Source organism: Peromyscus leucopus, chromosome 10 (assembly GCF_004664715.2).
Source record: "Peromyscus leucopus breed LL Stock chromosome 10, UCI_PerLeu_2.1, whole genome shotgun sequence".
In the NCBI taxonomy this organism is placed as follows: Eukaryota; Metazoa; Chordata; class Mammalia; order Rodentia; family Cricetidae; genus Peromyscus; species Peromyscus leucopus.
Window position 1 is genome coordinate 82,220,682 of NC_051071.1, and position 21,225 is coordinate 82,241,906.

Sequence of the window (21,225 nt, forward strand, 5' to 3'; positions counted from 1 at the left end):
AACAGCACAGAGACTCCGTAGGCTATTATCTCATGATAAAATTCTTTCTAAAGGTGATTAGCTTTTTACTCACACATTCTGTAGCTGTGACAGTTAAGGATCTTGAGACGGCAGACTTCCCATCATTAAAGCTGATTGAAACTTCAAGAGTTCTACAAAAAGAGTGAAGAAGCAACAATTAAAGCCAACCAGGAGATGTCAAGGTCAAGTCGATGAAATCTTTGCCAGAGCTGTTTAAAGCCATCGGTACTTTCACAGTCTCAGAGCTGGGGGCCAGGATTGAACCAAGGCTTCTACCTGATTTCAAACCCTTCCCTTCACACCACCAAGGCAAGAGGAAATGATGCAATCAAAGTCCTTCTGGTGCATCTTCCCTCACCACGACAGCTTAGCTCAGATCCACACAGGGATAGAGCCACAGAGAAAGATAGTACTGCCGAAGTCAAGCTGAGATCTTACTCATAACTCAGAAATTCTCCTGTTAATATTCTTATAACATGCCCACTTCAAAAAACTCTTCCTTAAGAAGAAAACAGTTTAGTTAAAAACGGAAAAGAAGGGGACTTTTTAATTTAACTGAATTTTTGCAGTATTTCAAAATAGAATGCCAAATGGCCTGTTTTGTTTTTTTTTTAAAGTTAAACCAAATTCTTTATTCTGCAGAACTTTGTTTTGTTTTGTTTTCATGACTAAGCATTACAGAATCCAAAATAACCTTTCCTAATTCCAAATTCTCATGCTTTGATGTGTGCAGTCATATGACAGGGCAGACATGGTTCTACTTGGAGAAAAGGTTATTTTTATTGATGCTAATATATTCTTGTCAGGGTAATCTCATTCACTACCCTCTAGATCCGGCTAGAGTTGTTTACAATTCCACACTGAGAGTCCAGCAGAGATAGTCACCATTTTAACACTTAGTGAGGTGAGTAAGAACACAAGATGAAATTTGAAAATTAAGGTGTAGAAGAAACACATGCTGAGACCTTAGTTATACAAAATAACTCGTTATCCTCAAACAACATTCTAGTATAACATGACCAGTTTTGAGTAAAACTGAAACAAGTCTGCGCAGATATGAAAATCTACCAGAAGCTTCTTTTTATACATGGTCTTCACAGAAACAATAAAATGCACATATTGGTAGCAAGATCCAGACAGGAGAGTCAATAAGAGCACTAATCAATTGAGTACTTCCTATCATCCAGAAACATCAATTCATCTCATTTAATTCTCACAGTAATCCACTGGCACTATCTCCATTCTGCAAGTCAAGAAACAGAAGTTTCAAAAGGTGCCTCATCAGAAGATTGGATCTCTCTGAATTTGTAATCCAGGAACCTGCACTTCTCTAGCACACCATCTTCATCCTCCACACATATTTTAGGGACTTCTATTTGCATTTATCTCATACACATTAGCCAAGGATTACTTACTCAGATTTTCCTATATTCATATCTTTTCATGGTTAACTACAGCACCATTTTCCTAAAACAAGATATTTACTCTTGAATATATATTTATGAATATTTATAATTTTTGGAAAAGAATTTTGAAAGTGTTGTAAACATGAAAAACACAGTTGCTTCTGCTTTTGAATTCTGTTGTTCCTTTAGAAAGAGTCCTTAAATTCCTGGTATGGTATGGTATTGTCATGAAGCCAATGCCTACCCCAAGCACAAAGGTAGTTAAAGGCCATCCTCTAGCCTAAAGCCAATGCTTGGAGCATTGTTTGTCCCAAGATTGCAATGTACATAGTAAATGTTTTCTGTCATATTTTATGTCCTTTCTCTTAATTCCAATACATTGCTCATTCTTGTGCCTGTATAACTCCTACTTCTAGTTAGAATGCATCTAATAATGGAATCCAGATCCTTGGTTATGGGATCTAATCATAGGCTGAAACATATTAAATAAATATTGTGTTTATTGAATTCCAGGCATAAATAGGAGGCAATGGAACAGTTCATCTTTATTTGTCCAAATGTGACCACAGCTTGCAAAATTAGGCGTATTTATGACATGCGTGGGGCAAGCTAGAGTCCCAAGCTTGAACTTATGTCGATCAGTTTTAATATTCTATTCCTCAGCCTGTGAAAGTATGGAAGTTATACCTATGCCAGAGTTGCTCGAGGGAGGGAACTTAACAAAATATATAGATGTTCCTTGCAGTGTGTGAAACTCAGGAGCTCTATGAACCTTTGTTATCGCCAGTGATTTATTGAAAGGACTTTCATAATATCACTATGGTTTTACAATCTTATTACAACCACTCTAAAGAACTAGCATAGAGAATATAGGATATATATAACCAGAATTAGACATATACGCAAGATGTTTGCCTAAAGAATTTCTCTTCTACTGACATAAAAATATAGACAGCTAAACTGTTCAAAATTTCCTCTTAATTTTGCGTAGACTTGTGTAAAGAAAGTTTGCAGTTCTATTTCCTGTTATAGACATCTTATTAAACCCAACATTATAGCTATGTTGAGTTGTGTGTGTATATCCATATACATAGACAGATATACTCAAATCATACTCTATATTGTTTGATCAATGTTTGCTAATATCAATCACTTGTTCTTTTACTAGTTAACACAACAAAGACTCTTAAGTTGATTAAGATACCACTAATAATTGCTATAAAAGAAGCACAGCCAAAATAGGATTTGTTTAATATGACTGTCATAACAAAACCAGTCGCAATGTAACTGAATGGAAGATACACAAGAATTCACCATGGAGTGTGCCTGGCATTATAAGAAATAGGTATGAGCACAGGCGTTCTATCGGACCGTGGAGGAGGACAGATAATTCATTCTTGGAATGAAATGACAAAAGTTTCCAGAAGATAGTCACCTCTAAGACAAATCCTGAAGAATGATCAGGAGTTCAAAAGTAAGACCAAAAAAAAGTGAATTCTTGAAGATGGAGAACCTGACAGGCTGAAAGACAAGAGAGGCAGAGAACGGTCCAACAAGATGCCATTCTTGCAACATAGTGCAAGAGAGTGGGGAGGCAGCTTCTAGTTGAAAATGGTAGTAGCAGGGATGGCTGTGAGGTCTGCAGAATTCCAGCTCCAGGAATCTGAAAATAGTCTGAAAAGGCAACGAGCATCATAAAAACATGGCAATAATTGTGTTTTACAAATGTCATTCTTGTTGATCTTGCCTGGAAATTTGGAGCTGGTTGGCAAGAAGGGAAGCCTTTGAGAAGATGATTTTATAGGTCAGGAATCCAACCATGAGAAAAATGGATAGTTAAGAGACTCAAAAAACAACAGGAAGCTGGTGTAACATCTGGAGAAAGACTGAAAACATGATGTCTTGCGAATGTGGAGACAGTCTAGGAGAGGCCATAATGCATGATGATGCAGGAACACGAGGCTGAAAACCCAACTTACTCAACCCTGTTGGCCATAAATGGAACTAGAGTGCTTAGTACTTCTTCTAGACATCCTAACATTCCATGGGCACCACCCTTCTAAGTTTTTCAAAATAAAATATTTTCAAAATAAAAGACAAAAGAAACCTTTACAACATATCACAATATGAAGATTTTTGAAATATATTTTCATGGTTCCTGTTACTCAATTAATGCTGATAAAGCTCAATTCTTCTACAAGAGAAATTGTTAAATAGTGCTCTGGCATATTATTGACTAAATAAAATCAATTAGTCCTCATGGTCTTAGTGCCTCAATACACCTACAGATACGTGAGTAATCCAAGATAAGAGGAGGAGGAGGGCCCAGTGCTATATGTCAAAGCTACTCTGATCAGAGAAATGTCGTATTTCATGAAATATGGTTAACATTGCAATCCACAGTAACCTGGTTGAAATGTGTGCATTTGCTCCCAACTTTATATATAAATATATATTCTGAGAACGATTTCTATTTTATGATCCATTAGAGAGGATTTTAAAAAGTAAATGAAACTGTTAAAGACATTTGCTGGAAGCACTAAATAATTCACCTCCAATTTGCACATACTGAAAATTAAACTGGCAACCACTCAAAAAGTTGTTAAAATTGTGGTGACTTCAAATATTTTGAAAGCAAGCACTACTATTGAATACTTGGCAGAGTGTTCTTTGAGCTAGCTTTGTGAATGATAAAGATTTCAAATTGAAGAGAGAGGTTTCAGATTTGTGAGTAGTTCAAAGAAGCCACTTCAAATTGAGGGTACAGAGGTAAATTAATGTTTTGTCTAAATATATTCTTTAAAGACATTAAAGGAATTTTTAATTAAATAATTTCCTTATGCTATGGTGATACATATAAAGCCAAGAAGACTAACAACATTCAGGAGAAGCCAGTGGGTATTCCAAGCTATAGGAAATCACGTCTAAGGGCACAGTCTAAAGGCACAGGGTTGCACTACCACAACTCCTTTTTAAAAAGTTTGTGAAGTTTAATAAAATATATAAAAAAAAGATACTGGAAAATAGTAACTCCTTACTTTGTTTTCATAATCATAAAATTGACATGGTAAGTTTTATGGGAAAGAACACAAGAAGCTGTAAGAGATACCACATCATCATCTTCTCATTCCCAGCACACTCACTAAGATATTCTAGGATTTGAAAAGATCTTCCTCACAACACAGCAAAGTATGCTTCTCTTCTCATGCTGTTCTTTCTTTCCTTCATTTGTAGCAATAAAGAGTAAGTTGGGGCCTTCCCGGGAGGGCTCTTCCGATGCTTGGCGAGGCTGTGTGTCTATCACATGGGAGCCACACCTTTGCCCAGTCTTGGAAGCATTGGACTTCACATTCTCACATCTGGCAACATCTTGTTGGCCAGCCATACAAGTGCTTGAAACAAGCATTGTTGCTCTTAAAAGACAGTGTCTATCTGGGTGGCGGTGGTGCACATCTTTAATCCCAGCACTAGGGAGGAATACCCAGGTGTGAGTTCGAGGCCAGCCTGGTCTATGGAGCGAGATCCAGGACAGGCGCCAAAACTACACAGAGAAACCCTGTCTCAAAAAAAATAAATAAATACTAAATAAATAAATATAAAAGACAGTGTCTATAACTGTTTCAGATACTCAGGAAAGGGATACAGTGTTGACCAAGTGAATATGACTTGCCGGTTGATATAATCAGAAGACAATATGAAAGAAAAATGGTACAAGTTTCAGGATGGGAGAGGATTAGAGTAACAAAATTAACTTATTTCATTAAGATTCTAATGGTTATAATCCAAACAAAGGCATAACTGATGTCCTGGTATTCAGGATTGCAAATTAAATCATCAAGTCTCATTCCTTGCAAGAAAGAACAGATTGAATCAATAATGTTTGTATCACCTGCTGCCAACACAAAGGATCTAGGGACTGCATAGATATGGATATACACACACATATGTGGGTATGTTTTTGCAAAAGAAAGGAAAGCTTGGTAAAAAGAAAATTCAGCCAACTAAGAAAAAAATAAGTAAAATTGGTCAATTGGATGCCAGACAAACTAAATTAGGCTTACTATTGAAAAATAACAATGTTCAGGGAGAAAATTTTTAATCAATTACCAGGTCTAGCCCTCATTCCAAGTCACCCTCAGGGAACATCCTGGAGATCCCCTATCAAACTCTTGAAATGACCCTCATCCTCCATCACCTCCATCTCCACATACTCTGTTGGTGGCTTCCCATGCTGCCTTTTAAAAGGACTAATACTATCACTTTCGTCTGATTTAGATATTTATTTCATATTTGCCAGAAGATTCTGGCCAATGTTTTTGAAGGCAAATTTAACTATACCATATGCCTCCTTAAAGTCACATCTCTCGAGCAAGCTGTAGATTGAGGCTCTGCTCTGATCCATTCTGTTTTTCTTTCTTCACAATGTGTTTATGTATGTTTACCCAATTTTTTTTCTGTTCCTTTTGTCAAATCGCAGGTTTGAGATCTCAAATACTCCAGAGCAGCTGTGCTATTGTCGCTGACTCACAGAACAAGGGTCAGAGAATTAGCTCTGTATCGCAAGTATGTGTGATGACCACATAGCCTACCTGGAGTCTGCTACCATGGAACCGAGATCAAAGAACCCTTAGGATGTCATCCTATTTAAACTCAAGGAAGGCATCTTGCTACAAATGAGCAACTCACACAAACAAATGAAATAATATACCAAAATTTTGCTAAGACAATTTTCATAAGTATATGAAGTTTTAAAAGGAAAGCATGTTCAAAGAGGAAGAGGAAAAAAAAAAAACCAGCTACGTCCACTCTTATTTCTTTCTCAGATCCTTCAAATTTGTTCATCTTAACAAAATATCTGTATCAAGGAAATTTAGTAAACATTGGTCTCTTTCAGAGAAGTTGCTCAAAGCCCCACTCCAGGTCTGCTAAGTAGAATTACTCCTAGATATAACCTGCGCAGATATTTTTAATTTCTTTGTTTTAAAACTTGTTTATTAATTAAATTTGCTATTTGACAGCTTGATACTTACATATGATGCATTCTGATGATTCCCATCTTACCTCCTACCCCCAACCTCAATCCTGCAAATCCCTTCCCCACATTCAAGTCTGTCTAATTTTTGTTACTTCATAACATCAGTAGTTGAATATAAGACATCTTAGCTATTCTAATGCAAGTTCTTAGTCCTGTCTCCCAGTAAACACCCACCTTACCCCTCATTTAAATCAAAATCCACAAGCACATTCAAAAAAATGCAACACAAAGATGAGAGAAGAACTAATAGGACAGACTAATGAGCAGAGGCGCATGTCTGTGGACCAGCTCTGAGACCATGCATCTGTCTGTCTAGGACTACTTCACCAGAGCATTGTTAATTATTTAGGTGAGAGAACAGAGGGACCCATCACCACATCTGTCACCTTCACACAGTGAAGCCTTCCTTCACTGATGGGCCAGATGTGTTTATTTGAAACACAGACTAACTAGCTATTTAATGGGTTTGAATCCTTAGCCAAAAGGTAATTAGGCAAACATATTAAGCATCAGTCACCTTACAAAGCTACACTGTTTCAGTTCTGTTGGTCTTAATTCAATCTCCGAAGAGCTGGTCACCAACAAAAAGTATTTGAAGAGAAGTCAAGACAAAGGAAACAGTCTAAATTATGTGCAACAAAGTAAGTAGAGTAAATAATGATACTTTCCAGGACCCAGTGTATTAACAATATTCCCTAAAAGTTTGCCTCTGTGATTAGCTAGAACCTGGTACCAAAATAAAGTAAAATAATACAAAAGCAATTCTTTTAGATGGATTTCCTCCCAAAATATTCTATACCTATAAGCAAAGTATTAATATTTAAAGCTAAATAAATGATGGTTTTTTTATACCCAATGTTCATAATTATGTGTGCAATTATTAAAAATCATGTATCTTTAAGTATTTATCCTATCTGCAAAGCATTAAAGAATGTCAGTAGTTGCTATAGTACACTACTCAAAAGGAGAGAGAAAAATACTGAGGCCTGGGAGACAGCAGGTAAAAGAGGCTGCTGCCAGTTTGATCCCTGAGATCCACGTGATGGAAGGAAAGCTGAAAGTTCTTCTGTGACTTTCTTATATACCACGGCAGGTGCACATGATGTGCCCGCACAGCACACCCACACATATAGAGATTAGCAAAAGTAAAAGTAATTTTTTTAAATTTAACTGATGCTTGACATATTTTATATGTATTTATAAATATAAATTCGCATGTCATTTCATTTTATAATTATATGAGATAATAAATTAAACTGTCCTCTTTAATCATTCACTTATTTAAAAGTTTTGTAAATTTCTGTCCTTGTCAATGGTACATCATCCTAAAATAAAATTCTGAACATTTTTCCTAGCCCTGTTCCCCCATCAGAAATCAAGTGACCTCTTTTTAACTTTTTATATTTATTGGTAAACAGAACTGTTTGAGAAAAAAAAAAACGTAATCACCTTCATCCATCAAATGCTTAGTGAATTTATACTATTATGGGCACTGGGTAAATTCAAGGGAGTCTCCAAGAAACAAAACACAACATTTATCTTAGCAGAAAGGAGCCACAATAAACAGTAAGCTTTTGAGAGAAAATTCAGAACATGTAAAGGCAATAAGGAGGTAGCTTGATCAGAAAGAGTACCTAGGAAGGGTTTCTACTTTACTGAGAAGGTGACACGTGAGCAAGACTTAAGGAGACAAGAAGATTCCATTCCAAGCAGAGGGACCAGCAAGTAGGGCATCACTGATGGAAGTGTAAGCTGATTGGGTTAAGAGATGGGAAAAGGGTTGTGTGGCCATAGCTGAGCAGAGAAGCAGTGAGGAGATGAGATATAAGGAAGGAGTTTTGTGGCTGGAGAGATAGCTCAGTGGCTAAGAAAAGGAGTTGGGTTCCTGTAGAATTTCAGGGGCATACTGCCAACTCTCCTTGAACTTCAGGTGGGACCTATTCCCAATAATCCTCTCTGGAAGGATGACACAAGCTTATCTATTCAATGGGATCCCTGAAGCCAAGGACAGAAACAGAGGCCAACAGAGAGATGAGCGGTGTTGGCAGGAGACATGACTTTGCCTAGGATGGCAGTAGTGGAGACAGTGAGCTGAGAATCTTATGTGCCCAGTGAGCTCGCTGGAACAAATCAATTATGATTCAAAAGATTTTTCTACCTGAATGACAAAAAACAAAGATGCTATAACCAATGGAAAGACTAGAAAATATAACTGAGACTGGGCCAGGGGCATAAAGAAGGCCAACCAACAGGACGCCAACTAAACAGGTCCAAACTCTAATACAAGATCACTGAATTCTACTATACGCTTAGGGTAAGAAGATGCCATGAAAAACTAAAACTACCAGAAAGTCCAATTCAGCCACAGGCCAATCATCACTAATACTACATAATCACACAGAACACAGAAATTTTTGAATAATAGTCTTACTCCTAAAGCTATATAATATAGCCCTTTCAATCTATTTAAAATAGAAAACTGATACTGCTTGATTTTATTTGCATGACCAGACATGTTGTTCAATAACTTCTGAATATACTGAACATTGACACTTTCACAAAAACTAAATATTCATAATGACTGAAAAATACAAACACCATTCTCTTTGATTCCATGGAGAAAAATATGATCTTCATTGTGTGAACACTAATTTTGACATGAGATTATAGCTTTTGGTTGTGATGATATTGTGTTCCCCAAAATATTGTGCACCCTAATAAACTTATCTGGGGTCAGAGAACAGAACAGCCACTAGATATAGAGGCCAGAAAATGGTGGCACACATGCCTTTAATCCTAGCATTCCAGAGGCCGACATTCGCCTGGATCTCTGTGAGTTCAAGGCCACACTGGAAACAGTCAAGCATGGTGACTCATGCCTTTAATCCCAGGAAGTATGGCAGGAGGCAGAAAGGTATTTAAGGTGTGAGGACAAGGAACTATAGCCTGGTTAAGCTTTCAGAAGCTTATTTGAGAAGCAATTCAGCTGAGATCCATTCTAGATGAGGACTCAGAGGCTTCCAGTCTGAGGAAACAGGATGGCAAGGCAAGGTAGCTGTGGCTTGTTCTCCTTCTCTGGTCTTCCAGAGTTTACCCCAATACCTGGCTCCAGGTTTGTTTTTATTAATAAGACCTTCTAACAATTCGTGTTACATTTGGTGTTTAATATTTTTATGCTCTGTGCAAAAGATCAACATTAAGTAATTCCATCAGTTGGATCAGCATTCTGATTTTTTTCTTATAATCTTTAATATGCAACAAATAATTGCATTCATTGCTATCAATGTAGAGAACATCTCAACTTTTTGCAATTATTTGTTGCATATTAAAAATTATAAGAAAAATCAGAAATACTAAGTTATTAATTAAAAATATTTTTGCATTGATGAGTCAAAATAAAAGCCTGTCTTCTGAACTAAAAATTTATTTTAACCAGTTATAATCATAGTTTACAGTCACAAAAAAAAAATAATGAGTATAGGATTAACTGAAATGGGGACTAAAGTACAAATTAATGAAAATGTATGCTTAGTCATATTACCATGAGCCACTGGCTTTTATCTCTAATATTTATTAAATTTTATAGCAAATATTTAAAATCTTACTTTGGAACTCTGTGTGTGTGCATGAGTGTGTACATTCAGTACTCTAAAGTTCAAAATACTGGGTGTGGCTCTGGTTATCTGCAGATTTTAACAATAATTCTCAAACTCATCTATGTGATTTTAGATTGTATTTAATCAATATTCATAAACAAGATAAAGTAAACATTAATATCTTCAACCTACTGACATTACAGTTTTAGATTTAATTTATAATTTCACGTTCACTTTGTGCCATGTGGGAGGTACTGAGGTCATGTTCACAGATAAGCACTTGGGGAAATAGGAATGTTAAACACACAGGGAAGTTTCTTCAAAGGAAGGGATGTATAACTTGTTATCCTCCCAGGAGGTTGAGAGCTGACCTGGTTAATAGTCTGGTATCCTTCTGCACTACTTGTGTGGCTAAGACCACACCACATTCTCCCCCAAGACCCTTATTGTGAGCTTGTCAAATCTATAGAACATATGTTTATGGAGGGTGTCACATCTACTTTACAAAGAGTGTCAACGGAGTCAGTCACATCTTAAGATTTATTGTGCACATAGGACTGAATCAATTATCACCAGTGAAGTTTTCACCAAATTGTGCTGTGCTTAAATACGCTTTAATATAGACTACTCAAAGTCAGACGCCCAAAGTTTGAACCAGTACAAGCTATTTAGTTTTGTTGAACCGAACTGCCTTCTTGCCTCTAGTGGAACATTATTCTGCTGACCATGGTGGCTGTAGAGACCCATGTAGTACAGTAAAAAAAATATTCATAATAAATTGAACAATTAGCCTGGCTTGGTGGGTGCACACTTGCAATCTCAGCATTGGAAGGTAAAGGCAGGAGGACCAGGAGTTCAAAGCCAGCCTCAGCTACTTAGTAAATTTGAGGTCGCCCTGGGCTACATGATACCTTGTCTTCAAAAGACAAAATAAATAAACAAAACTACCAATGTGCAATTGTCATTTTATAGTAATTTGTTGCTTTTTTTGTTTTGATTTTGTTTTGTTGTTTGTTTTTAATCCATGAAGAAAGGCTTTTGTTAGGAGTGAGGACAAGAGAGAGAGAGGAGGGGGATAGGGAGAGAGAGGGGGAGGGAGGGAGACAGAGAGAAGAGAAGAGGAAAGATCCTCCTTAGAGCAGAGCAGTTGCTCAGCATCCCTGTTGAGCTGTTTTTGATGGAGTACTTACTCTCCAGCTTTGTTGAGGACAGGTGCAGGACAAAGTATGGAACTGTGCTGAACAAGGACGGGCTTTTCACCTGAAATAGAAAATGTCATTTAATTAATAAAGAGTTGTATATCTCTAACACAGTCTCATTTAATAAACAACAACAAAGTCAAGCACTCCACAGTAAGAATTCAGGGCCCTCTGCATAAAAGAGACAGTTGGGTAGCTTGATCGGCTTAAGGGGCCCCCTGGCAGTAGGACCAGGATCCATCCCTGGTGCTGCATGAGCTGGCTTTTTGGCGCCCACTCCCTATGGTGAGATACCTTACAAGGCCTTGAGAGGGGGAAGAGCTGGAACCTGCCTCTGCTGAATATACCAGGCTCTGCAGACTCCCCATGGGAGGCCTTCCCTTCTTGTAGGAAGGGATGGGGGGATGGGTTGAGGGAGAAAGGGTGGAGGGGTGGGAAAAGGGAAGGGGGGAGGGTCTGTGATTGTTATGTAAAATGAATAAAAATTTTCTTAATTAAAAAAAAAAAAAACATTTAAAAAGAATCCAGTGGGGAATATGAGAAAGAAAGGTCAACAGTATTTTTTTTAAGTCTAGTTAAGGAGGCAAAATAAAAAAGATGGAAAAATGAAAATTTATAAAACCTTGATATGAAAATATGGTAAATCATAAGTTAGGACTTTTTAGCTAAGTTAACAGTATACATTGTAGATACAACTTTTTCTCTAGAATGTTTCAAGCATCTCAGACTTTCAAGGATAAATTAGACATTGTTTCTAAGAAAGAGAATTTAGAATGGATTGGAAGACTAGTGCCTAAGTGGACAAGCTAGCTATATCTCTACACCATACAAGCACATCCTAACAAGCTGGGTGCTTAACCCCCCTTGGAGCTTTAACAGTCTGTGTGAAAATTCATCTAGCAATGGAACTCCTGAGAAAATTTCCATAAGCAAATGGATCATCTCAGAATATGAGGAATGAAAATACAATTCCACCTCCATAAATTTGAGAGTTGACTTCAATAAAATGAATCTTATCGATGTGTATATTATAATCAACCCAAATATGCAACCCAAAGGAGTCATATAAGTCTAGCACTTACATACAAATAACTACTGAATAGAAACAAAGTTAGCCTTCCCTGCTCAATTGTGTAATGTATTATGAATTTGTTACAAATATTATTTTGCCAAAACAAATGGTGTTCCTGATACAGAGAAGAGAAAGTAGTGACCACATTTACCATGCTGAGATTCTCACCACTTTCATTTCACACTAGCGCACAAGTGGCTGAGTGTGGCCAAACCTATGCTAATCAGAGAGTTGAGTACCGTCAGAGAAACAGCAAAGTTACAGCTGAATTTCTCTAAAAACAGTTACACCAGAATTCATACATTTTAAAGGCCGAAATACCCACTGGCTGAAGAAAAAAAAAACAAAAAACAATGTTTTACTAGCAGACCAACACACTCAGGAAACCAAGACCTACTTGTGTGATGATCCAACTCACTTCTGGTGAACTCTGAAATCCTAAAAGGCCAACAGCACAGAAAAGCAAACCAGACAATAATAAAAGTAATTTAAGAAACTGAAAAGTTATTGGACATGAAGTATAGAGAAGGGCTGACCAAAACAATAACGCTAAGGCAACAAGTTGTGAAATAGTGTGATACAATTTTAAAATTACATTTTAAGGCAAGAGTAGCAAAATGTAAGTCTGGACAAAGGACAGTTTGATCACATGACTGATGTTGTTAGTCCAAAACCCAGGTGCAGGTATTTCAATTTTCAGCTGTGCCTGTCATTAGCTATTTCACCACAGGAGGAAGGTCATTCTACTCACCACAAACCATCTTCTGAATAGGGAGGTTACTTAGGACAGAGTCTAAGTGTTTAGTAAGTAATGAACAAATGTTGTCACTGCTAAATGATTATTACCATTTGTAGTATTATGGAGGTTTCATTTCTTTTCTGATGAAAAACTGTAGCATGGCAGATTTTAATGAAGGAAAGGAAGGAAGGGAGGGAGAGAAGGAGGGAGGGAGGGAGGGAGGAAGGGAGGGAGGGAGAAAGAAAAGGAAATATCCCAGGCTGCAGCAATGGCTCAAAGATTAAGAGCCATTGCTGCTTTTCCGGAGGACCTGGGTTTGAACCCCAACACTCACATGGCAGCTCACAACCACCTATCACTCCAGTTTTGAGAATCCAATGTCTTCTGGCCTCTGAAGGCATCAAACGCTCACTAGGCACAAAATATGTGCAGGCAAAGCACTCATACACATAAAAGAAAAACCCTTTTTAAAGAAGAAAAAATACTCAAAATTGTGTGCAGCAAAGACACTGATGTGACATTGGCATTCCTGGAGACGTACTCTTTGAGTATGTGCTGTTCACAGTGAATGTACAGAGGACACTGTCATCATGACTGTTCGATGTGACGGCTCTTCCACTCAGAACAACTTGAAATTCCTCTAGAGATAAAAAGAAAGGCAAGCACTGAAACCAGTGTTTTACTAAAAAAACAACCAAAGTATTGAGAGATTTGGAATACATTTCTTCATTCTATCCATTTAACCAATAACCATGAAGATCCAACTCCAGCCAAGATTGCTTTCTGTAGATTGTCTGGGTGGGTATAGTGGAGACAACATTTACTGTCACACAGAACTGTTATTTGGTTTTTACTAAAGTATTTGCCAATAGTAACCCAGGTATTAGAATTAAAATATAGTAATAATTACATGGCTTATCTCAATTCCCAGAATTCCATTCTTACATCTTTTTCAAAAAAAAAAAATATATATTCTCTTTTTTTTCCACTCTCAAGCATAAAGTTCAGGTAGTAAATAAAGAAAATGTGTCAACCTGTTTCATCTTCTGTTGCATACAAGCTTAAAATCCAACAGAGGTTCTATCATTTGGATTCCTGACAGCTGTGACCATGACTAGAGGAAGTTGACTTACTGTCTCCCTGTCTACAATGTAATAATAGGCACTAAATGTTAGATAAGGAAAGAATATACCAGAAGAAAAGTTGACAGACAAAATCTCTTGATAGGTTGAGAACACTTACTGTTTGACTACAAGACAATATGTTTACCATCCCAACGGTGATGAATTATTGTCACAAAGACACACTGAAGGAAAAGAAATGTTAGAGAATTTATCTGACCAAATTACAATTTAGAAATTGGCAGCTTCAGCCGGGCGGTGGTGGCGCACGCCTTTAATCCCAGCACTCGGGAGGCAGAGGCAGGCGGATCTCTGTGAGTTCGAGGCCAGCCTGGTCTCCAAAGCGAGTTCCAGGAAAGGCGCAAAGCTAAACAGAGAAACCCTGTCTCGAAAAACCAAAAAAAAAAAAGAAATTGGCAGCTTCAAGGCAAGGGTAGTTTGAGAGCTCCACCAAAAAATTCAGCAGTTTTTTTTTTTTTTCTAGAAAGAACATAGAAATAATGCAAGTATACACACATGTATATACAGAGAGAGAGACACACACACACATGTCCACACATTCACATCTACCTCATGGGAAAGTTCCTACCTTAATATTCTAAATATATTGGTTGCTTTTGACTGGTTCAGCTGAAGTTCTGTTTTTTGTTGCTGTTGTTTGGTTGGTTGCTTGGTTTGGTTTGGTTGTTATTTTTTAGTACATGCATTTATAAAAATATAGCTCGGGTTTTGTTGAAGTTCACAGATCAAGCAAGGGCCACTTGTGATGTCTAAATGGACTTTTATGCCCAGATTTCTTTCATTTTAACTCACATTAATACCCTCTATCCTCTCAAACTTCTCCCTCCCTAACATCATTCCCCACACACAGGTACTGCCATCAGCACCAAAACAAAACCTACTGGCCACTCTCCATTCACAGAAAAAAGACTTACTTGTCAGTTCTAATGATGTACAGGTAAAACCTAAAACGTAATTCAGTGAGAGCATGGGCCCTGCTGTCAGATGGGTAACGATCTAAAGGACATTGACTAGTCTGTCTGTGCCTCAGTTTCTCCATCTGCAAACTGAGGATTATAAAACTTCCAAGTAGCGTTGCCATGGTGAGTAGGTAAAACTATCTATTCAAAGGACACAGTCAACAAGGTGCATGAAGATGGACTCTAACAAAGAAGAGCTGTTGTTTTAATGCAGCTTCAACCGATTTGTCTTCATTTTCTCTAAGAAACTAATGATCATTGCCTTTAGAAAAGACCCTGCTGCTCTGGAATGTCCTTGTGTGCTCTTCCTGCTCAGCATCTCCATGACCATTGATTAGGGAGCCAGAAGATGCAGAGAACAAGAGCCTGTGCAGTACTGTGATGCTCTGTGATAAATACAGGGTATATTCTCCTCCTTTCCTCCAGGACTCAACATTTTTCCTTTTCTAAGTAAAGTTGTGCTAAAATGAACGCTAGGTCAAACTTGAAGAAGAAAATAGGCCAGGGAGAAGCAGCCTGTCTGGGCCGGGATGTCTGGGAGGTGGGGACCTGAGCCTGCTTTGAGCAGCAGCTGATGAGGCCACCTGCTTCCTTCCTGCACGCTGCCCCTAAGTCACTTCCTCATGTGCCTGGAGCTAGCAAATATGATGATATGGCCAGGTCATCAGAGCACACAGCCCTGTGCCTTCCGATCGATACCTGACCACCCAACCAGACAAAAGATTCTATATTTTATTTTATTTGCCATGGAAAAGGTCTCCAACATGAACTAAATATACAGAGCATTCTAAAAGCCTGTCATACAATATGCTCATTATTTAAAATAACATTCAAATCTTAAAAATTTGAATTTGAAATAGAAATATTTCAAGGAATTATTTAAAAATTCTTACACAAAAAAAGATGCCAAAAAAGTTAATTTTGCTATTCTCCTTCCAACATGAGTTTCAAATCATATATTTTAGCTATGGGGAGAAAAAAAAAACAATTTCTTACATGGTATTTTTAAATTCTAAACACTTACCCCCAACACAGACACTGGAAGGACTCAATTCCAGAATTTCAGTACATGATTGAGCTAGTATCTGAAAAAAGAAAAAAAGTAAGGCTAAGCTATAAGACTAATTGTAAACATGAGAATTCTATGTGTACTAACAAACTTGAGGTCACCTCCCTGTTTCAAAAGATGTCAGATAAAACTCACTTCACCATTACACACAGAGCTACAAAAGTCTTTGGAGTCACTTGTGTTATCTGAGGGTATAACCTAACATTGTACATTGTAAAATCCAGATCAACAGAGAAAAGATGCACACCGCCTCAAAGCCGGGTGGCCTTGGGAATGAATAGCTGAAGTTTCTAATATCAAAACCAAAGCTAGCCTTTCCATGTCTGGCAAAAATAAGACAGCAAATCAAACTTCCTACTTAATACTGCTGTTTGTTATGTTTTTTTGTTTTGAAATTTAAAGTTTACCAATATATAACAGCTTCTTTACTGGCCAATGTGTTCTTAGTCTATTTCCCAAGCTTAATTCCCAAAGGTGCAAAACATCACACTTGCAGAATGAAGACTCTGTGTGAAAGCCAAACATTATTCTCAAAAACACTGTCTGTGTTCAAGCATGCACAACACCCTGGAGCAGAACAGCTCCACTTAACATGCTCCGAGTCCCAGAAACCACCACACAAGGCACATGGTTGCAAGTAAAAAACAATGATGAGGAAAGCTCTATGCCTGGTGGTCACCACAATCCTGTCTCTATTTTGAGAACTCCTCTGCACAGCATATCAAAGTCAGACAAAGTCCAGAGGGTCTGTGAGCAGCCTTCCTCTGCTGGTGGAAGTTGAGGACAGATGAAGTGCAGTGGTTTCCACAGCCCCTGCCTGTAACTAGACAGGACGGAAGTCCTAGGGCAAAAAGTACAAATACTTCCTGTACTTCTCACTTACTGTGGAAACACTCAGCATCTGAAATCACCTGTAAAATCATGGGCCTCTGCCCACGGAATGTGCATCTGAACAGGAGGCATCATTTGAACTTTGGAAAGGTTTTTCCAAATGAGTACAACTTTTCACATACCAAGCAGAGTGAGCCTCCAGTGACGAGAAAACAAATCTAGTAAGAACTTACTTTTGAAAAACAAAAAACCTATAGATAACAAAACTCAGGGCCCATGGTAAAAGCTAATACAGCCTCATGAAGGGGTGGGATTTCAAGTCAACATGTGTAAACATTCTCACAGCATTTGGGTAACAAGACTCTAAAGAAAACAGGACAGAAAAGTTTTGTGGGTTAAGACTAAACTAAAACCTTTCCAACTATTGAAAACGGGCATGATTGATTTAGTTTAGGCTAAGGAAGAAAGTTTTTTAAAAAGAGTGAGTCACAAAGTCAGCATCACCATGTGACATAATCCAGTTGAATTTGCTCAGCATTATCTCCCTTCTTCCAAATTTGAACCTTATGTTCTATAAGAAGATATTTTTGGAAAGTTACAATAGATTACATTGCAGACCCCACCTCATGATGAGTTTATACATGCAATACAACCACTAACTACATACATTTTAAAAAAATGAACAAGAGGTAGCATTAAAAATGTTTCTCCAACCATCAAAGCAACATGACATTAGGGCACAGATAAGTCAAGACAGTTGGTAAGAAAAAGCAACTAGCCCTCCTACAAATTATGAATTTTAGAAACACAGGATTATATAATTTGAAACAAGGTTCACCAAAATCACTTCCAAATGAAAAACAGTCAGAGGGTGGGTGGACGAGAATGACAAGAGAGTTGATACAGTTTTAGAAATAAAAATGACTTGTAAATTTGCCTTCCTCATCTAGAATTTACCATATTCTATACTAAGAAGGCAACAACTAGATAAATTAATTAATTTTTTAATTTGAATTTAAAAATAATAATTTATGTTGGAATGTAGACAGTTTACATGTAACACTTTAAACAATATTTAGCACTGAAGCACAATAGTTCATGAAATCTTCTCTACGCAGCTCAGGACATGAAAATGGAGATCTTCCAGATAAGATGGTCAACTAGACGTTGTCTCTGCATGAACTAATGGAGAAGAGTCAGAATTTAAAAAAAAAAATACTAGCTCTACTCCAAAGAGAGAAAAAGACCAAACTTACAAGACTATGGATAGGCTATCTAAAGAGTATAGATGAATGCACAGGTGCTTCATGGAGGATGCCAAGTATAAGACACTGTGAGCATAGGGATGCCTCCTGGGGAGGGATGGAGGAAAGCAGAGAGTTTGTCAGAAGGGTAAGGCCTGTGGCCCTGGTGAAAAGGGGCTTGGATTATTACCTCTAGCATAGTGCCCAAAGCATGGGCAGGCCTAAAATAAGATGGTTTTGGTGAAATAGCAATTCCTTGGGCTGGTGGATCAACAGTGGTACAGAATCCCACTTTCACTCTGTGTGACTCATAGGGAAGGTGCTGGGCCAGGCAGCATCATAAGAGAGAAATTACTGTTTGAAATAAAACTATCCTTGGAGACTAAGAAAGAAGATCAGTCATGGGACAGGGAATTGGAATGATCTGCAACCATCCCACGGTAAGAATATCCCTTGGATGCCACAAGAAAATACACAAGATCAACTAACCTGGGCTCATAGGAGCTCACAGAGACCGAACCAATAACCAGGGAGCCTGCATGGGACTGAGCTAGGCCCTCTGCATACATGTGACAGTTGTGTAGACTGGTGTTCTTGTGGGACTCCTACCAGTAGGAGCCTTGGGGGGCGGGGGGCTGCCTCTCACTCTTTTGCTGGCTTTTGGGACTATACTCCTCACACTGAGTCACCTTGCCCAGCCTTAATACATGGGGAGGGGCTTAGTCTTACTGCAACTTGATATGCCATGTTTGTTTTTTTTTTGTTTGGTTGGTTTTTTTTTTTTTTTTTTTTTGATATTCATGGAAGACCTGCCATTTCCTAGACAGAATTGGAAGGAGTAGATTGGGGAGGGGGGACAGAGGGCAGGGCAGGGAGGGACTGGAAGGAGAGGAGAGAGGGGAAACTGGAGCTGGAATGTAAAATAGATGAATAGGCAGACAGAAAGAAAGAAAGAAAGAAAGAAAGAAAGAAAGAAAGAAAGAAAGAAAGAAAGAAAGAAAGAAAGAAAGAAAGAAAAGAAAAGAAAGAAAAAGAGAGAGAAAGAAAGAAAGAGAGAGAGAAAGAAAAATAAGTGAATGAATGAATGAACAACAACAACAACAAAAAAAGAATAGCCCTTGGAAGCAGCTGTAGAGAATTCGAGGATTAAAGCTCTAAAGCCAAAAACAGGACATGGCTCAGGAAGTGGAGTACATTAGGAGAGGTAGATGCCCTTCTTAATTGCCTAGAGCAGGTTTCATCAACTATGAATAACCCCAAATTTGGGTAACTTGGAGCTTAGAAGCTCAGTGAATATACCTACCACTGAAACCCATTTATCTGTTATTCATTGCCACCTGAAGATCCCATGGTCTACTAACACTACAGCTGCATTTCAGGAGGTGGACAAAATATTTAGGAGATCCTCCTACTTGTACAGATCTCAGTGTGTAGTTTTCCCACTCCCAGTGAATGTGGGAGACACATACAGCTAAAACATTAACTACCCTAGGGAACAGTAAGAACTGGAAAGTCCCGAAGAGTGAGAGATTCTATGCAGAACAGACCGATTGCAAAGCTGAATGTGAGCAGCACAGGCCCTGTTATGCAAAGAAGGGAAACTATAAAAATTAAATTTGAGACCCTTACGAGTATGGTACTCAATAGGAATATCCCCCAAATAAAACTGAAAGATGTGCACAAACCCCACCACAGAAACAATAAATATGAAAAGGCAAGGCGTCATGAGTCCTTCAACATACCATAATTTTTCAACCACTGACTTAAAGACACTGGAACAATCCTCAAAATCATTCCACAAATAGAGAAAGCAAAGTACCAAATTTGTTCTCCAAAATCAGTATTGCTCTGATACCAACTAGATAAGGACATAAAACACAAACACACATATGCATGCACACAAAGAAAGAGACAGAGAGACCGAGATCTGTAGACCCATTTCTCTGGTGCACAAAGACAAAATTCTTACAAATCATACTCTTGTGAATATATTAAGAATCACACATATGAGGCTGGAGAGATGGCTCAGTGGTTATGAGTACTTGCTATTCTATTGGAAGACCCATATTCCCAGCACCTACATGTTGGCTCACAATCATTTATAACACCACTTCCAGTGAATAGAATGCCCTCTGTTTTACCTCTGCTGACACCAGATATGCACGTTACACATACATACGTGCAGCATACATTCGTATATATTAAATGAAAGTAAATAATTCTTTGAAAGAAAATTATAAAACGACATCACGCATGTATTATGACTAAGTAGGTCTTACTCCGGGCAAGGAATGAAAGGTTGGTTCAACATACTAATGCAACACACAGGGACTTAAAAGACAAAAATTACATCATTGTCTCAATTGGTGTACAAAGTCCTTTGACAAAGTTCAACATCCTTCCTGATAAAAGCCCTTAAAAAACAGGAATAAAAAGAATATGCTAAAGATTGTATATAATAATTTTGCAGACAGCATGATACCAAATGGGGAAAACTGAAAACATTTCCCTGACATCAGGAATGAGACAAGAGTGTCCACTCTCACTGTTCTCATTCAATATAGTACTTGAAGCCTTAACTAGAGCAAAAATGTAAGAGAAAGAAATTAAAATGAATATAAACAGGAGAGGAAGAAGTGAAGGTATTTCTACTGCAGATGACATAGTTCCAAAGCTAGAAAAGCCTAATGACTTTCCCAGAAAACAATGAGAAATTATAAACACTTTCAGAAAAGTCTCAGACCATGAAATGACCATACACCACTCAGTAGCCTTTCTATATGCCAATAAAGACATTCCCAAGAACCAAACAAGGAAAGCATCACGTCCACGATAGCTTCAGTCATTTACCCAAAGGGGTGTCAGAAATGTTAAGACCATGATGGAGGAAACTGAAGTGGTGACTAAAAGAT

At 37.9% G+C, this 21,225-nt stretch overlaps 1 protein-coding gene across 2 annotated transcripts in view; it reads right to left on the reverse strand.

The window, feature by feature from the left end:
- Antxr2 (ANTXR cell adhesion molecule 2) overlaps positions 1-21,225 on the reverse strand; it is a 131,671-nt gene that overhangs the window by 80,117 nt on the left and 30,329 nt on the right. For both annotated transcript variants that reach the window (XM_028873150.2, XM_037209189.1), the window contains exons 8-11: positions 16,194-16,254; positions 13,610-13,708; positions 11,249-11,318; positions 74-152 (exon numbers count right to left, since the gene is read on the reverse strand). In XM_028873150.2, coding sequence (XP_028728983.1) covers positions 74-152; positions 11,249-11,318; positions 13,610-13,708; positions 16,194-16,254 — 309 coding nt within the window. The remainder of the gene's footprint in view (positions 1-73; positions 153-11,248; positions 11,319-13,609; positions 13,709-16,193; positions 16,255-21,225) is intronic.